Source organism: Lepidochelys kempii, chromosome 1 (genome assembly GCF_965140285.1).
Source record: "Lepidochelys kempii isolate rLepKem1 chromosome 1, rLepKem1.hap1, whole genome shotgun sequence".
In the NCBI taxonomy this organism is placed as follows: Eukaryota; Metazoa; Chordata; order Testudines; family Cheloniidae; genus Lepidochelys; species Lepidochelys kempii.
In genome coordinates, this window is record NC_136380.1 from 198,903,751 (window position 1) to 198,931,691 (window position 27,941).

Genomic DNA, 27,941 nt, shown 5'->3' on the forward strand with positions numbered 1-27,941 from the left:
GAGTCTGGCTCAAGGGCTCAGAGCACATACGTACTTATTTTCACACAGTCATCTAGGTAACAGTAAGACAAGTCAGCTTGAAAAAAGCCAGCATTCCACAAGTGCCTTTACAGCAAGATTTGGTTCAGCCACTTCAATATTCTTGGATTATACAAAAACACACCATTGCCGAAAGAAATATCTGCAGAAGAAAGTGTAAAACAGCCAAAATGCATCTGCACAGAAAATCTGGAGACTCCTTTTCTTTGGGTTATTCTTCTTAAATTTCATACTGTTAGATTTTTATTTCTACCCTCCCTTTCCTTCTAACAAAAAAACATACAGAACAGCTACAAGTTAACTCTTCCATAACAGTACTTTTAGGAGAGTGCTATCGTTAGCAAATTGACTGCATGCTAATCAATTTTCTTCTAATATTGTGAAGAGCAGATGCCATCAAAGTAAGAAAAATTTTGCATGATTTTCTTGCTCTGGAAACAGGAGAAAATATAGCTGTATTACACTAAATTCATTCCTTCCCCCTATTTGAGACCCTCGTATACAGTACACATCTCATTCCTTTTAATCATTTATTACATGTGTTACTATAGCACCCAAAGGCCTTCACTGTACTAGGCACTGTACACATACACACAGATAGACAAGGTCCCAGCCCGCTTAGAACTCAATGTAATTGTAACAATCCTCTGGCATTTTGGGAAGAGTTACTGTGTGTATACCATTAAATACACGTTAGTTCATGGTCAGTACAGTTTACTAAGTATTTCTGAAAGCAAACAAATAGTAAGGAATGAATATTTTTCAAGTTCTACCCCACACAACAGCATTCAAACATTAAAAAACAAAGGGACATAAAAGCTCCTACCTATCTCTGTCCTGGTGGTTCCAATTCCATTGTAAACTCTCAAGTAATTAAAATGGCAAGCATCCGAATCTTCAATATCAAAATCACCAAATTTGAGCTGAACTCTCTGTCCGGATTTTACACGGATCTCCCACTCGCACACCGTGCTGTTGGGATAGGTCTGTGGGTAGTTTATTGAAGTAAGAGTTCCACTTTCCAGGCCCAGAACAGTGTGTCCACAACCATCACCTTAAAAAAAGAAAATTTTATCACAAATAAATTATTCATATAGCATGTGACTTTAAAGGGTCATTAGTAGTCAACCTGGTCTTTGGAATGGCAAAAGATTTTTGAAAGTAAAGTTTTACTAACTACATTGTGATAAGGCTCAAAAGCAAAATAGACAGTGGTGAAACTATAATTGCGACAAAATAGGATTTAACCAACTTTACCCTAGGTGTCTAAGTTCCTGAGCACATCTGACCAGGGAGCTGCAACAACTGTCCCCAACAGGTAAGATTACTCTGATAGCTTTAAAAAAAAAAAAAAAAAAAAAAAAAGCACATAGCACAAGCAGAGGGATAGGGTGTTCCTTCAGGGTTATGGACACACACACACGATTTGAACAAAAAGGGGAGAGGAAATCCAGCCCTATTGTAATTGTGATCTTAAATAGGAAGACAGTTTAATTGCTGATTCTGCATTCTTAGCATTTTGGCAACAGGAGCAGAAGCGCAACATGATCTTTTGGGGAGTGGAGAGCAAAACAAATCCCTGGAAATAGCTGAAAAGAAGTGTGCTCATAAACTACTTAATTTTAAGGTGGTGACTGTATTTGGTTACCAGTAAAATATATTTGTATTAATCTTACTGGCTCTTTAGGGCACGCACTGCAACTTCTATGTTTGTGTAGTGCCTAGGGGGCCTCTGAAGCACCACCACTGTATAAATGTAAAAAAATACAATTACTTACTACATAATAAATAAATAATAATAATACAATGATAAGGAAAATCTATGAATTTGTGAATAGAAAAATTTAATGTGATTGTAAATTTACAAGCATTAATCAAATGTATTAGCAAAACATCCATAACAAGGGCAAACTAACTAATAAGCCTAAGAGTATTTACTCAATAGCAGAATATGAACTGCAGCCAGTAAAATGAAATGAGCATTTGTAAACTGCTTTGAATAGGAGAGTGCTACATAAGTAGCGATAAGGACTAATTAATTAATGAACATTGTTCCCAAGATGGAAGGAAGTAGTTCTAACTGGAAGACTCCAGCTAAATTGTAACATTTGGAATAAAACAACCCCCTGCAAATTGGAATATTTGTGTTAGCACTTGAAGAATAGGAGCCAACCCACTGAAATCAGTTGTATTAAATTATTGTATTAGGGTTTGCACTACTCTTGTAGGGCATGACCCTGTGAGATGTAGGGCCCTTTGGAAGTGTTCAGCAGCTCAGAAGATCACACTCAAAGTACAGGTATCAGCCTTTATTTTACACATTCAAATGAGAACAGTAGGGGTGCAGGCACAAATCCAATTCAACATTCTATTTAAAAGTACTCTTCCCCCCCCATCCGGAGACTCATTTAATCCCTCACTTTTTTCTCAACAGAAGACATAATCATTATTAGAAAGTATGTTCAGATACTACATTCTAGCACTCCACAATGGTCAACATTACTCTTGGAGACAGCTTTTTGATACAACAGCTATAAGCTTTCACAGTATGCCACTGTTTTATATACTAACCTTCTACTCTGTGTCCGAAAGTTAAAAAACAATCCATGCTGAAACGTCTAAGGACTATGTAATAACTACACAAATGAAAAAAAAATCCTCCTAAAAGGGACAGTGCCTTTTGCTAGAACGATTGTAGCAGCAAGTTGACTGCACTGAAAAGACCGCAAAAAAATAATAATAATATTTGGTGACTTAAACCCACAGAGGCCCTTCATTTTTAAAAACTGTTTTCTTTACATTCCCCGGGACCTCAAAAAGGCAAGAAAAGTGTGTGTTTTAAAATCCCAGCTGCTGGTGGTGCAAGAATACAGATTAGCATTCCAAAAAGAAAGGAGTCATAAGTCACCTCTGTTAGTAGTATTAAAACAACAGCGTATATTTTCTTTTGGAAAAAAGTTAACATGTTCAAAATTGCTTTCAGTGTAGTCACAGGTTCTGTTATAAAAACATTCATTTGACAATGCTTCGCTTTATCTTATTTTTAGCATTTTGTTTGAAAATTGTTTGTTCCATCATCAGTTGACATTATATGCCATAAACACTGTTGTTTCCATTTTGGTAATGGGTCAATAATTATATGGTCTCTAACTAAATTCCCTCCTGACAAAGTCTTTTTCATTTACTACCCTAATAGGCATTGCTGTATACTGGTAAACAGTTGCCTCATTTTACCATGGATGTGGCTTAAGTGGTCAGCATGTATATTTTGTATATCATTTGTTTGTAAAAGGATTTTTCAGTATCTCAATAAGAGTAAGATTGTGTGAATGCAAGATTTACTATTAAAAACTTTATAGGAAATAGACTAAAGCCAACCCTTAATTTTCAAAATCCTTGCTCTTCAGAATATTTTTGAAACTCAGGAAAAAATATTCCAATTCCTTTGCTAGTAATGAGCAAAGTCATAGGATTTCCTGGTTTTCTGCTGAGAACCAAGGACAAAAAACTTATATCTTTCAAAAGCATGAAACTCAGTGGGTTAAAAATAACTACAGTAACTCCTTGCTTAACATTGTAGTTATGTTCCTGAAAAATGCAACTTTAAACGAAATGATGTTAAGTGAATCCAATTTCCCCATAAGAATTAATGTAAATGGGGTGGGGAGGGTTAGGTTCCAGGGAAATTTTTTTCAAACAATTTAATACTGTATACGGCAATGATGATTGTGAAGCTTGGTTGAGATGGTGAAGTCAGAGGGTGGAAGAAGGTGGAATATTTTCCAGGGAATGCCTTACTACTAAATGATGAACAAGTACTCAGCTGAGCCCTCAAGGGTTAACACATTGCTGTTAATGTAGCCACACTCTCTACAAGGCAGCACAAATGGAGGGAGAGGAGACAGCATGGCAGACAGAGACACACCGTGTGAGTGTGAGAGATGCACATTGCCCTTTTAAGTATGCTGGCTGACTGCACTCTACTTTTTAAGCAAGTTGAGACAGCAGCTGCTGCTAGCAAGCTCCCTCCATCCTGAGCCCTGTCGTGTCCCCCCTGCTGCTCTATGGAGATGTCGTAAGCGGGTGGCAGGAGCAGGAGGAGGGGGGCACCCTGATATTAGCCCCACTCTTCCACCCCCACAGCACAGCAAGCAGGAGGGAGCTGCTCCAAGGAAGAGGGCAGGAGCAGCACATGGCAGTGGGGGGAGGGACAGCTGAACTGCCAGCAATTGATAGCCTGCTGGGAGGCTGCCGCACAGGGAACTTCGGGAAGTGGGGAGCTGATGGGGGGCTGCTGGTCCACCCTGGTACCAAGCCCCCACCAACTAGCTGCAACGGGCTGCTCTTTCTGCAAGCAGTGGACAAAGCAGGCGGCTGCCAAACAACGTTATAAGGGAGCATTGCGTAACTTTAAATGAGCATGTTCTCTAACTGATCAGCAACGAAACAACGTTAACCAGGAAAGCTTTAAGTGAGGAGTTACTGTATAATAACAAATACGTAGCTTTTTATCCAATCCATATTGATCATATTTCTGACCTATAGCCAATATTTCAAAACCCCGGGCATATCACAGGCATAAAAAAATTAATTTTCAACATAAATGGCAGCTGATTTCAGGCTGTATTCTAATTAAGGTAATGAACAATTCAGCTGATTTGCTATACTTCCTACCTGAATTTTTCCTGTTCTGTGATGTGGACTGGTGATTGCTTAGTTATTTATATATTCAAAATAGTATATAGATACAACATCACCATAATTACCCACATACCCAGCACCGAATTTGAACAGGGAGGCCAAAATTATTAGGTTGTGCTTTAAAAATATATCAGTTAAAACAAGTTAACATGCATTTTTTAAACACAACCTTTTAAAAAAAGAATGTTAAAATGTTTTAACAGTTTTACCCCGTGAAGCATGGAAAGTTCAGTCTTGTTTCCATTGGCCTGAAGTAACCTCTTCCTATTTACTGGTAGAGGACCTGTTGGGATTATATGCTTATGAACAGAAGTCTATGTTTTGCTTCACCAAAATCACACTCAGGCTTGCATACTCTACTAAGTTGTATCGCTTTAACTATGCTGGTATAAAGCAGTACAATGCCACTAGTGTGGATGCAGTTATACTGGTATGAAGGTGCTTTATACCAGTACAAATATTCCCACATGGGAACGGGAATAACTATAACAGTATAAGGTACCTTCATACCAGTATAACTGAGTCCACCAAGGGGCTTGTTGGTTAAGGGGTGGGAATTTTTTATTTATTTCACCAGCGTAGACCAGGCCTTAGTTGCTTTACAGACACTAGATGGGAGTGGAAATAGTAGATCTTCAAGGTACTCTTGGAAGGTCTAAATTATGCCACCTGGCACGTGCAGCCCAAACAATAGGATCGTTGTGTCAAAGTCGAATTTCTCTGGTGGCTCACGCTGGTCACATATTTTAGGTCTGTCTCTTTGTTCGGTGTCTCATTTGGGATAGCAATAGTGGGAAGGTCAGATTTTTATGCCTGAAGAATTTACAGATTACTGTTGCATGTCTAGTCTAGTACCCAATGTACAGTTCACCAAGGACAACATTATGATTCAGGAACTATTTGGATTACTTGTATTTGCTCCCACTGAGATTTGCTAAACAAGGGAATCTTGTTTTGCTTTATTGGTTCTGAGACCACTTGAACCTCACCTGCATAAAAAGTGTGTCATTGCTTCTAAGTTATATAACATTGTTGATCATCTGCAGAGACAGACAGACAGACATCTTTGATCAAGGGGAAAAGTTCTACAGCTATCAGACACTTCTTCAAGAAAGAGGAAACACCCATTGCAAATGTTCTTTGCATTCCAGGCACATATCTACCATGACATCTGTTTTATTGATCTGAAGGTCATTATCAAACTCAATTATCATAGGATCAAGCTTCTGGTGAGCTGGACACACAGACATTATGTTGGATTACTAGAGTTCAGACAAAGAATCTTAACGTCCAGTCCTACATAGCCCATTTTTCTTGAATGAGCTGACAAGTTTTACTGTCTTTAATAAGCGGCATCTCTGACATTTGAAAAGAGCATCCAGAAAATTTGCACTGGCCAAGTGATTGAATGAGTAATCTGCAATACAATTAACTTTTCAACTTCTCAAAGAAATTTGTGAAATCAATACAAAGTAACTGTAAAACCATAACCACCACATGATGCATGGGGCCCAACACAAAACATGAAAAGCCTGCTAAGTCCCTTGTAGCAAATTAGAGGAGTGTACTCATGTGCAATAGAGTGTTTAAGTAAAGACCACCCGTGGAAGCAATTTGTAATTTAGAGATCTCCATTACACAGTTAACCTACTCTAATTTTCTTCTGAGATCCTTTTTGGAGAACAAAGTGAACTGCTATCAAAATCCTTTTACAAATCTGAAATTTAATACAAGAAAAACCTCTTCCCATTCCTAACATGGAGAAGGGAACAGCATGAAACCAGGTCTACACACACTTTGATTACTGTCTGCAAAGAGTACAGGATGCAAAATGTATAAAATGCATATCAAAATATGAATGTGAATCTTAATACATGCAGTGTATGTTTGGAGAGAGAATTTAACTGTTAGGCTTCTTGACAAGATGTCTGCATAAAGTACTATATTCTGAAAACAAATAATGAGAATTCAAGAGAGAATAGCAAGAAAAATTAACTCTCTCTTAACTGAATGGAATGATGGCAGCACCAGAGGTCTTAGATGAATCTAAGCAAAGAAAGGAACTTCAAACTGCTCATTTTAACTCTGAATATGCAACCGTCTACTTTGATGGGCTACTATAATCCCTCTTGCTCTGATAAGATGCTCTGCACAGAATTTTTCTGCTGTTTACGTGCAGCAAAGATGCTGTGTCAGCTTCTCATTCCTTTCAAATGAGGCAGGAAAACTCAAAAAAATGTATCATGAAAAAGAAATACCAAAAAGTAACAAAAATGGGGCTTCCAAACTACGAACGTTTTTTTAAAAAATTATTTTAAAATACTTTGAGTCCTTTCCCTCCTTCAGCCCCAATCCAGCTCATAGAACTCCTATCGACTTCAGTGGGAGCGACTCTTCATTGGGTGGAAGATCAGACCCTCCCGCTCAAGAGTTCTCCTTCCCTTCAGGCTCAGCTTGTTTCCCCTGTCTCCACAGTCATTATCATTTGTGTTTATGCAACTTGTTTACATTAGGAGAGAGCCAATTTCTGGCACCCAATTCTATTTTGAAACAGAATAAAAATATATTATTGTTATTCTGTGGAGCGAAACATAGGCCTGAAGACAGGACGGCAACTGGAGAAAGGAGTTGAGTGAACAACAGATTATGGATCGAGGGAAGGGGCAAGAGAAGAAAGGCCAAAAGAGTTAAACATGCAGTTTGCCTTTCATGATTTTAATAGCCTGTTTGAGGAGTTTTGCAACCTCTGTTCTTACATTAAAAGAATGAATTTGCAACAATTCATCATAACAATTTGATCCTTTTCACTTACTTAGTACTACCCATATTCTGGACTAATGCAACATAGCAATTAATGAATTTTATCCATACATGCCAAAGAGCTTTATAAATGTGAGTAAGCGTCACCTCCATTTTATTACAGATGGAGAAATTGAAGCACTGCCTTAGCTTTCCGACACCAAATTTATTTGCAGCAAACACTTTGGCATTTAGACTTTTAATTTAAATTCAACATACAGGATACAGTAACAACATTTTAAAACAGAACACTCTCAAATTATAATATCATAACAGATCAGGCATTTGTCTTCTCTGCTACCATACACAAACTAAACTGTCTCAGAAGAATGGGTAAGGGAGTATGAGAGAAGAAACAGCTACACAAACCTGTGTCCTAATGAGGGGAATGAGGATAGACAGTAGCTTCAAGGATACAAGTATGAAGTACCCAATAGCCGTTAAAAGTGGCCAACAGAGACAAGGTCTTGTTTATGAGGGGACCTAAGTTTCCGAATGGAGAACATGTCATTCTAATTCTTCTTTGGACAGGGACTTCAGCAGCCAATTGTCTAAGTAAGGGAAGATAAAAATCCCTTGTCTCCTTAGATACATTGTTATCAAAGCCAGGCATTTGGTAAAATCTCTGGGTGCGGTGGAGAGGCCAAAGAGTCAGACTCTGTATTGGAAATGCTCTGAAACAAGGGCAAAACATAGATACTTTCAGTGTGATGGTCTTATGGGGATACAAAAATACATTATCTTTGATATTGAGAGCAGCGACCCAATCCCGAGTAGACAGGTAGTGAATGATCCTTCTGAGAGAGAACCTTCTGAACTGAAATTTCCTGATGTATCTGCCTAGAGCTCTGAGACAGAGGTGGGCAAACTACGGCCCGCAGGACCGTACTGTCTGGCCCCTGAGCTCCTGGCCCTCCCCCGCTGTTTCCCCTCCCCTGCAGCTTCACCTCACTGCGTGGCCAGCGCTCTGGCCTGCCGTTCCTACCTGGGAGTGCGGCGGCGTGGCTGGCTCTGGAATGGTAAGGGGGAGGGGAGCGGGGGTTCTCGGGGGGGGCAGTCAGGGGACAGGGGGGTTGGATGGGTCAGGGGTTCTGGGGAAGGAGTCAGGGGATGTGGGGGCTGGACACATTGGTAACGGATACTTACTTAAGTATTTAGTAAACTTTGTATGAATGGATCACAAAAGAACACTGATTAGCAACGCCTAAAATGACATAGTTTTATTATTAGTAAGTGGACTTCATAGCCCATGTGTAGCTATCTTGAGTACAGACACACATCCCAGGACTTTAGGTAGTGGCTTTCAGATTTTGGCAAGATGCAGCAAAAAGCTGCCTGAGCAATGAGGTCTACGAAGTAAACTGTGGCCTGGTCTACACTACAAAGTTAGGCCGACCTAAGCCACCTTGTGTCGACCCCACTGTGCATGTGTCTACAATCTACACTTAAATTTGTCTCCCACCAATGAAAGAGCCCTGTTACAGCGATGCAGCAACACAACCTCCCCAAACAACGATGAGCCATGGTTGATGTACTGAAGTCAATGCAACACACGTGTAGACACTGTGATACCTATGTCAACCCTAACAGTATGCCAGCAGCTATCCCACAATTACTGACACTGACTGCTTCACTCGCAGTTGTGAACTCCCTTGCCTAGGGGTCATAGAGACCAGAAGACCCCCTCTCCTTTAAAGCCCTCTGCATTTTTGAAATGGCTTTTCTGTCTAGCTTGGCAACCACACCTAACAGCTCTCCATTGTTGTACGCAGCTGGCCAGCTGACTACATGATCCAGACATGCTCCAGCTTGGAGTAGACTGAAGATATTAGATCTCTTGGGCCTGTGGAGAGAAGAGGCTGTGCAAACACAATTATGGATCAGCTGCAGAAACATGAACATCTATAAGCAGATTGCATGGAGGATGCAGGAGAAGGGGAATGACAGGGACTAGCAGCAGTGCCGTGTGAAAACCAACGAACTGTGACACCCATACCAGAAGACCAGGGAGGCCAACAGTAGATCTGGTGCCAAACCACAGACCTGCTGCTTTTACAAAGAGCTGCATGCCATACTTGGTGGTACCACCACCCCACACACCACCATCAATACCTCAGAGGAGACCAAACCACAGACCTCTGGCTTGAAAAGTGAGGACAAGGTGAAGATGGAGGAGGATAGGGGACACGTGACTGGGGGTCCAGCTATGAAGTCAGCCAGAACATATTTGAGACTCTACCACAGTCCAGTCAGTCCCAACAGCCAAGTACGGGGAAAGCCTGATGCAGGGGAAGGAACCTCAGATCAGTGTGTAAATTTATTTCCCATTACTGTGATGGCACCTCCCACTTAACAGGAAACAGCTATTGACTTTTCATTAGTTTACTCATACGAGAAGAGATAGCAGTAGAACAAAGAGAGGTAGAGTTGTTATCTGCTTTTCATTGCCCTGTAGAGTTAGGCAAGGGGGTCACGCAGAGCAGTTTATGTACACAGGGATGGCACCTGAATCCTCCTGAGAGATCTTGATGACACTTTCATGGAGGTACTCTACAATCCTCTCCTGAAGGTTTCTAGGGATGCCAGAATTATATCTTCCTCTGCAATCAGACACTTTCCCACGCCACTCAGCAATAACGTTGGCAAGTACCATTGCAGTAAACAGGCTAGCAGCATGTGGGCCTAGGTGGCTTTGGGATGCCAGCAGCCACTATGCTCTCTCTGCCTTTGTTAGCCTCAGGAGTGACATATGAGCTACCATCACCACCTCCTGTGGAAAATGGTGCCAATATTCAGGAAACTTATAGTTTCATGCAACCACACAATTCCCTCCACATTACCCTCATAACTGGTGGGCCACACTCACCCTGGCTGATGCTTAGTGAAGCTATGCACAAGCACTCCAAAGCAGATGTGTCCATGAGCAGGTCATTTAAAACTTTAGGGGAGCAAGGGAAGGGAGCTATGAATCTTAACTTTCGCTTTCCGTTGTGAATACACTGACAATGGTACCTCTGTGCGTTTTATCTGCCGTTGCTGCCTTAAGGGGTTCCTGCGCCACATCCACTGAACGTCTGAGTCAGAAAAGGAAGAGAAAGAAGAGGACTTGGATGACATGTTCAATGAAATCCTGCAAGCCAGTGCTGCATCAAACCAGGAGCACAGGGCGTGGAGGGGTGAACACTGCAGACAGCCTGGAAAAGGAAAGAGTGGAAAGGAGAAAGGCCAAGAAGTCCCAACAGGAAAAGGAGGAGGAGAAGCACCAGGATATAATGGGGCTTCTCCAGGAGCAAACACAAATGCTACAAACCCTTGTGGACCTAAAGATTCAACAATCCCAGGATCGCCTCCCTTTGCAGTCCATGGAGAACTCCATTGCAACACCTCCCTACACCTCTTCGCACAACACTCCATGTGGTATCAGGGACCACTGCACCTCTACCACTTCACCCCAGGAGGCATTAAGGACAACCACAGCTTCACATACACTGACCTGTCAAATCATGGCTGGTGTGTGTAGCTAAAATAGACATAAATGTTCTTTCCCCTTAATAAATTAAATGGATGGGATTTATGAAGTTTTGATGTATTTGCTTTAAAATTGCACAGATTTTTCTTTTCACTGATTTTGTTACAGAATAAAATTATACTTGCAACATAATTCATCTTTATTAGTTCGCGACAGATGCTACAGAATGCCAACCATTTCTGAAAGCAACCGATTACTTGTTACTGTACAATATGACCACTCATAGGATCACTGACAGACAAAATTAATAGGTGCACTGACAGTGTTATATTCATAGATCAGTGGTCCCCAAACTTTCTGTGGGAATAGCATATTCCTATTCCCAGAAGACTGTGGCAGGCACCAGACACTCCACCACCAAAATGCCGCTGAGAAGCGGCAGGGGCAACAAGCGTCGCCGCTGAGAAACAGCAATGCTGCTCAGTGGCGGCTGTTTGATGGTGCAGTGTCCTGCGGGCACACACAACTGCCCCGGCAGGCGCCATTGCGCTGGCAGGCACTGCATTGGGGACCCCTGTCATAGATGTTCACCAAGCACCACCAATTCCTAACAGGGAGCAAAACAACGAGGCCAGGTATAGCACAGTACACCAAAACATGTTACTGTAGCTCACTGTTAAAGTGCTCTTTCAAAGAACCCATACCCCTGCACTGCATTCGTTTAATAGCCCTGGTGTCTGGCTATTCAAACTCAGCAGACAGACGTTCCACCTCCACCCTGGCGGAAACTTTTCCCCCTTTGCTTCACAGATATTATGCAGAACACAGCAGGCAGCTATAACTATTGGAACATTTTTCTCACTGAGATCCAATCTTGTCAGTAAACAATGCCACTGTCCCTTCAGTCCAACAAAAGTCCATTCAACTGTCATTTTGCACCAGCCAAATCGGTTGTTAAATCTCTCCTTGGTGTTGTCAAGTTGGCCAGAGTACAGCTTCATGAGCCAGGGGAGCAAGGGGTAGGCTGGGTCCCCAAGGATCCGGATTGGCATTTCAATATCACCAATGAAAAATAAAGTCCCTGTTTGTAGCTTTTTGAGCAGTCCTGTGTTCTTAAACATGCAAGCATTATGCACCTTCCCTGCCCAGCCCACATTGATACTGGTGGATGCTATCACAGTTGCCAATGATATTTTAAATGTCATCATTGTTAGTTATTTCATGCTCAAAATGCATAATAAATGAGTATTAATCATATTACGAAGATCTACACAAGCATTATCCCAAGTGTAGGGCACATGGTGGGGTTGCAAAGGATGGGTGATTATTTCCATTTTCCCAAAGGGGAGGACTCAGCTTTCAAAATCTGGGAAATGCTGATTCATGTTATTAGTATAAAGAAGGCTGCAGAAGTCAGCCCAGGCAGTGCCACTAACAGAGTGGAGGGAAATTATGTTTTCAAAGAAGGTCAAATGACTTAAGTGGTACACAGCAACAGTGACAAAAAAAATTTAAGAATGTTTTCACTAACTTCATTTGAGCACAACTCAACAATTTGATTTAACATTTTGAGTTGTGGCTATAAAGTATACATTTTCTATATCATTTACATGGAGTGTAAAATGCATCCTGGGATTAATTAGGAGAATCACAAGAAGTTGTAAATGAAGTAGTTGTTGATGAATATTTTAAACAGGACTGTGCTAAGCTAGTGAGGCCTGATCTCATGTGGCCTCAAAAGATGAGTAGGGCTGGGCTGGATCACTACTTGGAGGAGGGATCTCCTAGACAAAAGGGACCTATAGAACACACACATTTTCTGTCTACCACCTCAGATGCCTCCAATAGGACTACCATTAACTGGAAAAGGTAAAGGAAAGCTACTCAGTTATAAGTCCTGCTCTTAAAAGGCACCTCTTCTGAAATTTACCACTCCTGGGTCTCTGTTTCCAGCATCAATGGGTAAAGTGCTCGCATAGAGCTGCTACTTCAGCATGCCATAGACAGACCAGAAGTACCAGGGGAGCCCTTCAAGTGCCACTTGAACAACAGGAGAACTGGGCTCCCCTTCCATTGTCCCTTCTACCATAACCTCCAAGTACAAACTTGTTCCTCCCCAGGACTCTTGCACATCCTTGCTAACCACACTATTACTACATTTCCTCAAAGCTCCACCCCACCTGCTCATCCCATATCCCTGCTAAACAGCATGTCTCACCAGAATATGCCCAAGACACAGGTGGTGAATCAGACAGACAGAGTCAAAGCAGAATTAGCTGACAGATAGCAGCAGCTCTGTCAGTTAAACTTGGTAGAACTGCATTAGATTATGACCAGGACTTGAAAAATTCACCCAGTACCTCCAAGAACAAGGATAAGGCTACTTGCCAAGCTGAATACACCTGTGCGCTGAGCTATACTCCCTCCTGATTAGGTATCCCCAAAATTCTTGGACCCAAAGAGCAGAGTCTCCTGACCGCTGAAGTTTGTACTCCTAATTAGTGCCAGAGGCTCCATACAAATACCAAATAAATTAGTGTTGTCCTCCCATACACAAAAAGAACGTATGCTCCCCAACACCACACATACAGATTGATTAAATACTGGACAAGCCTCTGCTCCCCTCAATAAATTTTATTCTGTTCAAACACAGAGTCCTTTGTTGGTATAGCAGAAGATGAAGGTTTTCCTCCTGGATCAAATCCGAGCCCAACCAAGGAGAAAGCAATGGTGTGAGGAGCAGGGAGGTCCCAACCAACGTGATGACTAGCAACAGCAAGGGCCCTGCTTTTCACCGCAGTAGAGGGCTCTTGCATGGGTGTGGCCCCTTGCCACCACCACTCACCCAAGCAAAAGGCTCTACAAAAGTCCTTTCTGTCACTCTAGTAGATCTCTACTGTGTAGCTGTAGGAAGAAGCCACACAGTGTCTGCTACCTGGCTTGTTGGGAACCCTACATCATGGATACAAATCAATTGTTTAAATTCTGTTTTTAAAAAAAAAATCAGATTTAAATTGAATATGGGTTTATTTTAAAAAATTATGTAATGAAATTTGAAATGCTGACAACTTACGTTAAGGCTTAAACTTACTATCATTTATTAAAATTGTTTACACTAAATAATTAATACTAAGCAGTACATTTGCTGACCAGTTTTAAAGAAGTCAAACCACTGAACTAGTGGAAGTAACTGGTTAAGCACCTGGAGCCAGATTTTACTGAAATGCTAAACCAGTTTTTGACAACAGTAGCCTCGTCTGCATCTGCAGACAGGATATTTTCTTCATTTGAGTTAATTCAACTAGTTCAGTTCAATGCCTAGTTCACTCAAATTTAAGAAACCAACTGGAAATTGAAGAAGCAGGAAAGCTTGTTTTCCTCTTCCATGTTATGAATAAAAACTGGGTGTGAGAGTATGAGATCTACTAATTCTGAAATCTTGAAGGACGTGGTGAGCAGAAACAACCAGTTTCAATTCACTGACTACAGATAATACTTTCTTGTTTAAAAAATCAGTTATGTTCTGTATTTAAAACATGTTTTGATAAACTTTTCCTTATTTATCTAGCACATGTAAGGTAATTTTTTTTTAGCTAATAAATTTTAAAATCCTGTTTTTGTGCATTTTTAATTAAATTCAATTTTTTATCCAAATTCCACTTGACACAAATTACAACTAACGCATTTATGGTCTAGCAAACAAGAAATGCATCATTCCCTACTTTTTAACATAACAGTGGAAAATTAATAATTTGAATAAACGTATGCGAAGCTAAATAAGTGTTTAAATATGTGTATAGGTATAATGTATCTTGCTTGTCAGCAAAAAGTAGTACCAAATTTAGTAGAAAGGCTATATTTAGTTGCAAATCAATATGTTTTAATGTTTACCAAAGAACAAGAATCAACCTTTCTTTATGAAAACAAAGCAGCACAAATGCAAAACAAGATTAAAAATCTGACTATTTAATTCAAGGTTTCCTGCTACATTATTTAAATCAATCTACACTGGACACATACATTATTCTACTCCAAGGGGAAGTATATCTCTATTGCCCCCTGCTCCAGGAAGTTTGGGGGTATTCCCCAGTGGCAGCCAGACCGCTCACACTGGCTGATTAACAGCAGCACCAGCCACAGGAGCTCCTCTGCAAACCAACACCAGTGGTGTCAATTGAGCCGTCTCTCTGCAGGCTTGGGATGACATTGCTGCATTACTTTTAACTTACGTGCTCAAATTTGGATGGTCATCTTTGCAACCACAGCGATTGGAAACTTATTTTTTCTTTTAAATACAAGCTTAGACCATTCAGAAGTCAGTGACACGCATCCTGGGAAGATTCATATTCAAAGATATTTGAATAAGTGGATTTTTCACGCCCTGGTTATAAGAAGTAAAGGGAAATAATTCTTCATGTATTTGATTTTGAAATTTCAAAATAGCTTATATCCAAATGTGTATTTTTTAAATTTGGCATTTTTGGTGGTTATGGTAATTTAGAAGAAAACATAACGGGGTTGGGGGGGAGCTAAATATCAAAGAGGTACATTTTAAGATGTACCATCTCCAAGAGTTAAAGATCTTACTGAAAAAAATTACAAAGAAAATTCAGTTATGCTCAGCTATTTTGTGTGTCAAATTTGGAGCCTAAATTCAAAGAAAAAAAACCAATGGGAGTTTACTCCAGCTTTAAGTTTAAATTACAACACAACCTTAAGTATGGAGTCACTACAGATACCTCCATTACACATCAACCAAACTGTACCAGTTGCTTTATTAATAAAAAGGAGACTAGGCCCCTACCCTAATGATCTAAATAAATTCCAAGCTACTGAAACACTTCTGAATTTCTATGTTGAAAAAAAGTAAGCGGCGTCCTTTTCTCACTTGGCTGTTTTGTTACTGGACAGCCAAAATAACTTAGGTTTAACTGACGAATAGGCCACACTGAGAACAAGACAATAGCTGAACATCTGTTAAGTGCAGAAGCTCCCAAAATGAGGTCCACGGAGAGCTGGCTGATTACGTGATGCTGGCTCTCTCTCTCTCTCTCCATTTCCAGCTGCTAAACTGCATTAAAAGCAACTAAAAAAATACATTAAATACTTTCCCAATATTACTTTTCCATGTAAGCAACTGCTATCATTGCCCCAAGGATGTTATATAATCACAAGAGCAAAGGGAGTTGGTCTGCACAACTGTGAATAGATTAGGTGGTGATCCAAGAGACAATCTGTATTAAAATATGGTTCTCACTAAAAAGTAGTTTCAAAAACTATGGTGTTGGAGTCCTCACTAATTCCTCATTATCATCTATCACTATTATGTTTATAACATGTCAAACAGCAGACTGTTTTACAAATGTCTGATAGCAGATCAGAATGCCCACCGCACAGACACACCCCTGGAACCCCGACCTGGGATATTCTATCTACTACCCAAGATCCATAAACCTGGAAATCCTGGGCGCCCCATCATCTCAGGCATTGGCACCCTGACAGCAGGATTGTCTGGCTATGTAGACTCCCTCCTCAGGCCCTACGCTACCAGCACTCCCGGCTACCTTCGAGACACCACTGACTTCCTGAGGAAGCTACAATCCATCGGTGATCTTCCTGATAACACCATCCTGGCCACTATGGACGTAGAAGCCCTCTACACCAACATTCCACACAAAGATGGACTACAAGCCGTCAGGAACACTATCCCCGATAATGTCACGGCTGACCTGGTGGCTGAACTTTGTGACTTTGTCCTTACCCATAACTATTTCACATTTGGGGACAATGTATACCTTCAGATCAGCGGCACTGCTATGGGTACCCGCATGGCCCCACAGTATGCCAACATTTTTATGGCTGATTTAGAACAACGCTGCCTCAGCTCTCGTCCCCTAAAGCCCCTACTCTACTTGCGCTATATTGATGACATCATCATCATCTGGACCCATGGAAAAGAAGCCCTTGAGGAATTCCACCATGATTTCAACAATTTCCATCCCACCACCAACCTCAGCCTGGTCCAGTCCACACAAGAGATCCACTTCCTGGACACTACAGTGCTAATAAACAATGGTCACATAAACACCACCCTATACAGGAAACCTACTGACCGCTATTCCTACCTGCATGCCTCCAGCTTTCACCCTGACCACACCACACGATCCATTGTCTACAGCCAAGCTCTGCGATACAACCGCATTTGCTCCAATCCCTCAGACAGAGACAAACACCTATAAGATCTCTGTCAAGCTTTCTTACAACTACAATACCCACCTGCAGAAGTAAAGAAACAGATTGATAGAGCCAGAAGAGTTCCCAGAAGTTACCTACTACAGGACAGGCCTAACAAAGAAAATAACAGAACGCCACTAGCCGTCACCTTCAGCCCCCAACTAAAACCCCTCCAACGCATTATTAAGGATCTACAACCTATCCTAAAGGATGACCCAACACTCTCACAAATCTTGGGAGACAGGCCAGTCCTTGCCTACAGACAGCCCCGCAACCTGAAGCAAATACTCACCAACAACCACATACCACACAACAGAACCACTAACCCAGGAACTTATCCTTGCAACAAAGCCCGTTGCCAATTGTGCCCACATATCTATTCAGGGGACACCATCACAGGGCCTAATAACATCAGCCACACTATCAGAGGCTCGTTCACCTGCACATCCACCAATGTGATATATGCCATCATGTGCCAGCAATGCCCCTCTGCCATGTACATTGGTCAAACTGGACAGTCTCTACGTAAAAGACTAAATGGACACAAATCAGATGTCAAGAATTATAACATTCATAAACCAGTCGGAGAACACTTCAATCTCTCTGGTCACGCAATCACAGACATGAAGGTCACTATCTTAAAACAAAAAAACTTCAAATCCAGACTACGGCGAGAAACTGCTGAATTGGAATTCATTTGCAAATTGGATACTATTAATTTAGGCTTAAATAGAGACTGGGAGTGGCTAAGTCATTATGCAAGGTAGCCTATTTCCTCTTGTTTTTTCCTACCCCCCCCCCCAGATGTTCTGGTTTAACTTGGATTTAAACTTGGAGAGTGGTCAGTTTGGATGAGCTATTACCAGCAGGAGAGTGAGTTTGTGTGTGTATGGGGGTGGGGGGGATGTGAGAAAACCTGGATTTGTGCTGGAAATGGCCCACCTTGATCATCATGCACATTGTAGGGAGAATGGTCACTTTGAATGAGCTATTACCAGCAGGATAGTGAGTTTGTGTGTGTGGTTTTTGGGAGGGGGGTGAGGGGGTGAGAGAACCTGGATTTGTGCAGGAAATGGCCCAACTTGATTATCATGCACATTGTGTAAAGAGTTGTCACTTTGGATGGGCTATCACCAGCAGGAGAGTGAATTTGTGCAGGGGGGTGGAGGGTGAGAAAACCTGGATTTGTGCTGGAAATGGCCCAACCTGATGATCACTTTAGATAAGCTATTACCAGCAGGACAGTGGGGTGGGAGGAGGTATTGTTTCATATTCTCTGTGTATATATAAAGTCTGCTGCAGTTTCCACGGTATGCATCCGATGAAGTGAGCTGTAGCTCACAAAAGCTCATGCTCAAATAAATTGGTTAGTCTCTAAGGTGCCACAAGTACTCCTTTTCTTTTTTTGAAAAACTGGTATGCTAATTTTTGATAGTTACTGAGAACATGGAAGAAACTGTTAAGTGAGGGTAGAGCTCGAACACAGCCATGAACACACAAGAACTTTCTAGCAATTGGTAACGTTTCTTGTTTGCGGAATGAGATTATGCTCAAGTATTTTATAACTGCTGTCATACTGATTAAAATGTGGGTAATCTATATTGTACATTCTTCCATGTCGAATGAAAACCTTTACAAGATGGCATGCATATTTTACCTTTTGTTTCTTCGAATATGAAGAAACAAAGCACACTGGGAAACTATCAAACCTCGTTCAAATTATTATAGGTGGGGCTGGCAGCACAATCCATTATTAAGGTTGCCCAGCACTTCCCACTATAAAACTCTGTTTTCATTTGCTTATAATTTTACCAAACGGTAACCCTTTAAGCTGAAATATTTTCTTGTGGGTATTTGCCTCAGGCTGAATTATTTTTGGAAAATTTCAGCCAAAACTTTTTTGCCATTTCTGAGAATGACACTAGAAAAAGATAAGTTGTTTTGCTCATGTTAAACAATTCTTGAGACATTTCCTTTGAGAAGTTCTACCAGCTCCATACTTTGGAGCAGCAACTTGAAATTTGCCAAGGGATGACCTCTCGGTCAGGAATGTACCTTTTGCCATCCCCATGGAAATCCACCCAAACGTGGTAAGTCTTTGGAAAATCCCAATTTGCACATGGTCAGTCAAGACTTGCCAGAGCTTCGTAGCTAAATTCCTTGAAGATTCCATCTGCCCTGGGTATGCCCTAGCCTGGGCCTAAGCAGGACTTTCCCTGCAACTCCAGCACTGGACTGCCATTGGCTGAGCCAAAGCCAGGCATCAGAACTCTAAAGCAGGGAGCCTCTGTCTCCTGTGCTCTCAGTGACTCCCTTTCTGGGCCCAGGCAGCCCGGAGGAAGAAGCTGCCTGATTCAACTGCAGATAGGACAAGAGCCAGACCTTGGGGAGTAAACTGGACCTAAGGAGCGGGGCGGGGGAGGGAACGAGGAGACAGGGACTAGAGGTTGGCCAGGGGGAAAAGAAACTGGGAACAGCAAGGCAAAGAGAGCTAGGGTGGAAGAGGGAACGAGGTATGGGAAAGGGGAGATAGACATGATGAGAGGCCAGGTGTGTGGGGAGAACTGGGAGAAGGAACTGGTAGGAGTGGGTGGGGGAGAACAAGACACTGAGATTAGATAAGGAGCCTAGGTAGGGAGCCAGTGGAGTTGGGGAGGAGAAGGAGGCGGCACAGATAGGCAGAGGAGCCACAAAATGCCAGGGGGTAGTGGAGACTGGGCTCAGGGAGGGAAGGGGAGACTCGGACTGTGATGGGGAGTCCAGACTAAGGGGCTAGGATTGGCTAGGCAAGGAGACTGCAATGGGGAGGCAAAGCCCAAGGAGTGAGACTGACTACATGAGGAGAATGGAACTAGGGGAGGAGCAAGGGGTTGGGGGGGAGGAAAAGGGGGGAACAGGAATGGAACTGGAGGAGGCACAGAAAGAGTCAAGTTTGGGGAGAATGGCAGAAGTGTCTGTGCCCAATAAAGTACACTTCCCTCCACAGTTTTAATGGAACTAAAAATTCCAGATTCTCACCATTTTTCTGCTGTCAGCAAATATCCATGAAACTCAATGGCAAAGTGTCTCATTCTGGTCTAGTGCTGGTCTACACATAGAAGATGACAAGTTACTATTGCTATCCGCTCAAGAGGCAGAGGGCCATGGGTGGATCTAAAGATTCCAGTCATATGAGTGTCAATATGATGGCACATGATGGAAATTGTTTTTTCAGGGTTAGTTTTATTTTTAACCTAGGAAATTACAGGTCCAAAAAATGTTAAAAGAACATTACTAAGCTTGTAAAGTCGAGCACTCAACAGTTAGTGAGTAACCAGTGCAACCTTAAATCAGCCCCCTTGTGCATATGCATAACAATAGCCTTTAACAACAGGATCACATACTATTTTTTCTACAGGACCCCTGCCTCATTCAGTGCACAGGATGGACCTACTCTGCGGATGAATCAGGACTGTGTAATGAAGGGTTTCAGAGTAACAGCCGTGTTAGTCTGTATTCGCAAAAAGAAAAGAAGTACTTGTGGCACCTTAGAGACTAACCAATTTATTTGAGCATAAGCTTTCGAGAGCTACAGCTCACTTTATCGGATGCATACCGTGGAAACTGCAGCAGACTTTATATACACACAGAGAATATGAAACAATACCTCCTCCCAGCCCACTGTCCTGCTGGTAATAAGATAAGCTATTACCAGCAGGACAGTGGGCTGGGAGGAGGTATTGTTTCATATTCTCTGTGTGTATATAAAGTCTGCTGCAGTTTCCACGGTATGCAACTGATGAAGTGAGCTGTAGCTCACGAAAGCTCATGCTCAAATAAATTGGTTAGTCTCTAAGGTGCCACAAGTACTCCTTTTCTTTTTGTGTAATGAAGAAGGCTGTTGTCTGTAGGACCCCTACCTCTTTGTTGCAGGAGTCGGAAGGTGTGTAATGAATGAGGCAGAGGATTGCAGGGACAGAAAGGATGGTCTCATGGTTAAGGCAGTGGGTCACTGTTTGTGTGCTCTTCCTTTTATGCATGCCTGACTTGAGACCCTGGGGCCTGATTAGCAGAAGCATTCACATCTGCAAATGAAGTCAATGGAAGCTGTGCTCTGAATGTATAAAATCCTATATAGCACTAAGTACTCTGAAAAATCAGATCCTAATGTCTCAAATCGAGCACCCCAAATTTGTGGAAACTTTTAATCTTACTCTTCTGTACCATCATAGCACCTACACACCTCACAGGGATGTTGTGAAGATAATTAATATTTTTCAAGCACTTTGATATCATAGTGATGACCACCATAGAAAAGCCCTTTAGGAAATCAATCATGCTATCTTCAGAGTAGTGGTTGTGCAGATTAGAAAACCTAGGGCCACATACTGAACAGTGAGGCAAAAAAGTAGTGAACAGCTTCTCATAAAGTGAGCACTGTCCATTCTGAACACTGAATGAGGCAGGAGTCCTTGGAAAAAAAATAGTATGACCATGTAATTAAAGATTGCATCATAATGCATATGCACAAGGGGTCTGAATTAAGATTACATAGGCATTTCCTGACCTTTTTGTGCTAGTCTTTGCAATCTCAATAATGTTCTATTAAACATTTTGTGTATTCTGCATATAATAGTTTCTCGTGTGTTCTGAAAGAATTTTTCATGGATTCCATAGGGAGGAAGTGTTTTATCTTACTCTGGGACTCTTTACTCAAACAGGACTATTATAGCTTTTAATAAAGCAGGCTCTCCACCCTCCACCCCTGGAAGCAGACTGATGTTAATTTTTGCCCCAAAAAACCCAACAACCTGAAGAATATTTTTTTGCAAAGAAACAATATAACACAAATTTAACTTTTCTACAACGTACTGACAATCACCCATATTGAACAGCACTGAATTCAGCAACACTGGGGCCACAAAACTTTAGAAGAACTTCCCCTCTTACTGCCTTTTTAAACAAAATTTGCCATTTAATCTAGTTCTCACCTCACAGAAATGTTTGAATTCAGGAGAAATGTGTGTTTTCAGAGGACACCCTCAACTTGAAAGCTAGTGTAGGGTTTCCCAAACGTTTTCATGGATGGACATCTTAAAGAGTTTGTCTTGTGGATCAACACCCTTTCCAGTCACAAACACACCACTTTTCCTCCCACTGACTATTCACAATGTGGCATTTCTGTGGCTACTATGGAAATTGCTTTCTACTAGTGTTACTTTTACATGGGAAGTAGCATATTTTTAATTTCTTTTCATGCAGTTAGCTGGAAACAAAGTAGAAAAGCCGAACTGTATGGTTACTATGCTCTGTGGATCACTGTTTGTGCAACCTCTGATACAGGTCAAAAAATTAGTTAAATGTAGATTAACACTACTACGGTCTTTGAGCCCTCCCTGTAGTTTACAATTTAAAAAAATGTTTTCTTCTCCTGTGTTACCATCTGAAAGACACGCAAAAACAGAGAAAACTGTGCACAGCCAGCATCACTATTTCTAATGTACAGTCAGAAGCAAAGTAAACTGAAAAAAAATAAAATATTTTTTCCTCAAATCTCTTATTTACAATCTTGGGAAAAGAATTGAGATTTTTAAGATGGTGATGATTCCCTCAGCCATTTTTTTCTAGCATAAGATCAAAGTGATAGTTAATCTTACACTCCCCGTTCTTTCACCATTGTCAAAAGACCAAATGTTGCCTTGTAAATTTCGCAAAAAGAAAAGGAGTACTTGTGGCACCTTAGAGACTAACCAATTTATTTGATCATTGTATGCATCCGATGAACTGAGCTGTAGCTCACGAAAGCTTATGCTCAAATAAATTGGTTAGTCTCTAAGGTGCCACAAGTACTCCTTTTCTTTTTGCGAAATTTACAAGGCAACATTTGGTCTTTTGACAATGGTTTGGTCTTTTGACAGGGCTGTTACTCTGAAACTTGTAAATTTCAGCACACATAAGTGTGCAGTCAGTTATTTCACATAAAAAGGAGACATTTCATCAACTTTCCTAAAAGAACTGTGCAGTCTATTCTGCCAGAGATGTCCCTTTTACCCCTGCACACATTATGTTACATGTGTGGTGTCTAACTCTGGTTTTATAAATTAACCACTCAACTCCTGTCTTCTAGCTGATCCCAGTTTGCACACATTGTGGAGAGAAAAAAAACTGCAAGTCGGTGTCAATATACTGAAGGTCCCACATTTCAAATATACAAACCACCCCAACATTAGTATTGCCCTTTTACCCGCTAGCTCCTGAACTTGCATTTTCCAAATGTTTCTTGAAATCACCTCAGAAATACAGTAACATGCAATTCAGAAATAGAACATACTAGGAAATCACAAACAACAATATGATGCAAACATAGAAGGTAACAGATTCCTGCTCCCCAAACCCTGGAAGGCACCTCCCTATACTTCCATTTACCATCCTCCTACATGCATCCCACTTGTGTGAAAGCCCTCCCACCTCAACTTTTAATTTGGGCTGAAGCAACATTAAAATGATACAACCAAAGCCAGATTTCTCCTACCTTAGACACGTGTTGAGGCATTTCCCCACCTCCCTCACTAATCTTAGGGGAACAACTCAGTGACTGACAGAAAATGGGGGGGGGGCTAAATCTCCTCGGATAGCGATGATCACTACTCTCATGGGAAACTGAGATTAGGAAGAGGGAATACCAAGCATCCCCCTCTTCTCCATCCCCACTACACAGGGCTGTGTTGGGTGACAAATCTCTAGGACTTGAGGCTGACACCAGACCACTCTGGAGTGGCGATGAAACCCCCAGAGCAGGGGTGGGGAAGGGGGTTACAGACACAGGATACCTCTTTCCCCCCTTTATTTGCAGACGCGGGGATGGGGGCAGCTCGGGGGTTTGGGACAGGGCGGTCAGGTCAAACACGGGGGGGGAGAGGGCACAAGCTCTTGCCTCATCATCAGTTACCCAGTCAGATGCCCCAGAGATTTGGGGGCTGCCGAGGGTGACCAGATGTCCCGATTTTATAGGGACAGTCCTGATATTCGGGTTTTTTTTTTCGTATATAGGTGCCTAATACCCCGCCCCCCTCCGTCCTGCTTTTTCACACTTGCTGGTTGGTCACCCTAGGGCTTGCCCGTCCACAAGACACCGCCCCTGCTTCACCCCTTACCTCGGGGGCGGGTAAATACCCGCCTCCGGGCGCTGGGGACTCCTGGAGACGCCGCGGGGGGGGGGGTGTCCCTGCCTCTCACCCCCCCTCGCCCCGCCGCAAACCCATCCCCCAGCCGCGGGGGGGGGGGGGGCTGTCTGTCTGTCTGTCACTCCCGCGCTCACACGCACCTTTCTGCGCCCCGGCGCCCCGCAGCAGCAGCAGCAGCAGCAGCAGCGCGGCGGCCGCCGGCCGGGTCCCCGCGGGGAGCGGGCGCTCCGGGCTCAGCATGCCCCGCGGCGTCTCCAGCGCGGCCGCCCGCCGCCCCCGTGCATCCCGCGGGCCGCGCCGGGCCGCTGCGCTCCCCTGCCCCGCGGCCGGCAACGGGACCAGCCAGCGGCGCCGCCCCCGGGTTTAGCCCCTCCCGCCGCCGCCGCCGCCGCCGCCGAGCCCGCGCACCGCCCCCTGCCATGGGCGCAACCGCTTCCGGGTCTGCGGCCCCGGCCCCCGGCCGTCCCCTCCCCCCCCGGCGCCGAGGCGGGGGCTGCGGAGCCTCCCCCCCCCCGACACACACACACACACACACACACAGTGGGGGTAGGGAGGCGCCAGAGAAAAGTAAACTCCCTCCCCTCCCCAAATGGTGCTCATTAAAAAAAAAAAAAAAAAAATCTAACCTAAACCACAAAAAAACACCCTCCCCGCCATTCACCAGGAATCCCCCCAGAGAGACCCACAACCCTCCGCCCCGAAAACATTAACAGAGAACGGAAAAGAAGGAGGAGGACTTGTGGCACCTTAGAGACTAACCAGTTTAGTTGCTTTGTTAGTCTCTAAGGTGCCACAAGTCCTCCTTTTCTTTTTCTGGATACAGACTAACAGGGCTGCTACTCTGAAAAGAGGACAGAAAGATACTAACCTGCGTGTCCCGTCCCCCCCACAACACACCCCAATGCGGGAATACATCACAGGAATGTAGGAAGGCAATGTAGGAAAGGAAACCCAGACAATATGCCAGCAAAAGAGACTTGGCTTCAGTCAATTTGTCACCAGCAACACCACTAAAGTAGCCGGACTCGTATAGTTGCTGCTCCTGCTCTCTCCCTATGTTTTCCTTGAGAAGGCCCAAAACATCTACTTGGGTCGCAAAACCTCAAATCACCATCTGATCAGATCTCCACCAGACCTATACTTCCATTTACGCAGACCTAGACCAGCAAAGGAGCACACATTACTACTCAATGAGCTCATAATACATGCCCTAAATTAAAAAATGTGCATGACTCAGGGTAGCCTAAGTTGATTCAAAGGTCTCTGCGGCCAAACACTCCTTTGAAATAAAATATCCCAAAGCCTCCTCTATCCACTCTCATATATATTCTCTGTGCCTCACACATGCCCCTAAAATTTCCTATATTTTGACAAAGAATATTTCCAACTTTTTTCCTAGAAAGATATGAAAGTACAGCCTTACATAAACAGCTTCATGAAAAGAGAACCGGACTCAGTATTGCCAGTCCCAAGCATTCAAAAATCATGAGTCAGGATTCAAAAATCACGATTGGCTTAGAAATCATGATGTATTGAATTGTCAATTCTTTTTATTTGCCTTCTGGTGTTTGAGCCTTTAGGTTCATGTTTATAAGCTTTGTTCTGCAACCAGGAGGGCTACAACCTTACTTTAAAAAAAAAAGGAAGCTGAAAATTTCACCTAATCATGTGACTCCAGGAGCTGGGGCTTTAGGAAAAACACAAAATATCATGAGAACTGTAATAGCTGGCAACACAGTGGACTTCATTCCCCAAAATGGGGAAAAAACATATTTGGAGAAAATGCACCCTGCAAAGTACTCCATGGGATTACAAAATATCATGACTGATAAGAAACTGCTCAACATGTGCACCTTGATTTGCATATCCACCAATGGAAGAAAAAATAAATTTGATGTTTTTGACACCACTGGTTTTGTTTTGCCTATAGGCAGCACCTCTGTATGCAAGAAATTCATCCAGTTAGAGAGTGTTAGGGAGTGAACCAACCTCTACTAGTAATGCTCAACTTTCAAAAAGGAGAGTATCACAACTATCAGTGCAGCATTTCTTCCAGGATATAACTGCTGACATGTTCCATTACACATAGTCTTACTCGGTCTGATTAATTTAGCCTAGACAAACCTACCCTAAGCTGGGTGCACAACTGATTGGAAAAGCATACTCAAAAAGTAGTCATCAACGGATCGTAATCAAGCTATCATGTGGGATCCCACAGGATCAGCGCCGGGTCTGATTCTGTTCAATATCTTCATAAATGAGTTGGATAATGGCACAGAGTGTACACTAATAAAATTTGCAGATGATCGGAAGCTGGCAGGGGTTGCAAGCACTTTGGAGGACAGCATTAGAATTCAAAATGACTTTGACAAACTAGAGAAATAGTTTAAAATAAATAGGATGAAATTCAATAAGGGAAAATGCAAGGTACGATTCTTAGGAAGGAATAATCGTTGCACAAATATAAAATGGGAAATGACTGCTGATATTCTTTGATTTAGTAGCTCAGGATCTAGCTTTACAAATGTTGCTCTGGAATGTTATTATGCCTAGGAAGAAGTATTACAGAAAAGGATCTGGGGGTTATAGATGATCACAAACTCAATATGAGTCAACGATGTAATATTGTTGCAAAAAATATGATCATTCTGGGATGTATTAGCAGGAGTGTTGTAAGCAAAACACGAGAAGTAATTCTTCCACTCTATTCAGCACTAAGGCCTCAACTGGAGTACTGTGTCCAGTTCTGGGCAGCATACTTTGGGAAAGATGTGTACAAATTGGAGAAAGTCCAGAAGAGAGCAACAAAAATGATTAAAGATCTAGAAAACACAACCAATGAGGAAAGATTGAAAACATGGGGTTTGTTTAGTCTGGAGAAGAGATGATGCGGCGGGGGGAGGGGACATATGGTAACAGTCTTCAAGCATGTAAAAAGCCCGTTACAGTATAAAGAGGAGGGTGATAAATTGTTCTCCTTAACCACAGAGGACAGGACAAGAAGTAATGGGCCTAAATTGTATCAAGGGACATTTAAGTTAGATATTATGAAAAACTTCCTGCCAGGGTAGTTAAGCATGGGAACAAATTTCCCAGGGAGGTTGTGGAATCCCCATCATTGGAGGTTTTAAGAACAGGTAAGACAAATACCTGTTAGGGATGGTCTAGATAATACTTCATCCTGCCTCAGTGCAGGGGACTATTGAGGTCCCTTCCAGTCCTGCATTGCTATGATTCTGGAAAATCCTTTGGGTTACTTTCAGACCAGCAATGGGTAGGAGCAAGATTGATTATTCCTTTACAGACTTGAACATCAGTGAAATAAAGGTCCTAAATAGTCAGGCCTCAGTCTTATATCTCAAACCATGGATAACTTGTCCTATAACTAAACAAATGTTATCAGAAAAAACACATAAATCATCACCTCCATAAAATTTCACTCAGTCCCCCTATTTGGATCTCTCGGTACATTAAAAGGGAAAGACCCTCAATACAGACTATTACAGAGGCATCTGTGTTAGCAGCTACATCAGTAA

The 27,941-nt window shown here is 42.4% G+C and overlaps 1 protein-coding gene across 2 annotated transcripts in view; it reads right to left on the reverse strand.

Annotated features, from left to right (window-relative positions):
• DCBLD2 (discoidin, CUB and LCCL domain containing 2) overlaps positions 1-24,728 on the reverse strand; it is a 65,512-nt gene extending 40,784 nt beyond the window's left edge. Inside the window, exons 1-2 of one of the 2 annotated variants that reach the window (XM_073307570.2) lie at positions 24,546-24,728; positions 866-1,093 (exon numbers count right to left, since the gene is read on the reverse strand). In XM_073307570.2, coding sequence (XP_073163671.2) covers positions 866-1,093; positions 24,546-24,645 — 328 coding nt within the window. In that variant the 5' untranslated portion in view covers positions 24,646-24,728. Of the gene's footprint in view, positions 1-34; positions 772-865; positions 1,094-24,545 lie in introns of those variants that run through there. The other variant, XM_073307573.2, reaches the window with a different exon arrangement.
• Positions 24,729-27,941: the final 3,213 nt, after the last annotated feature.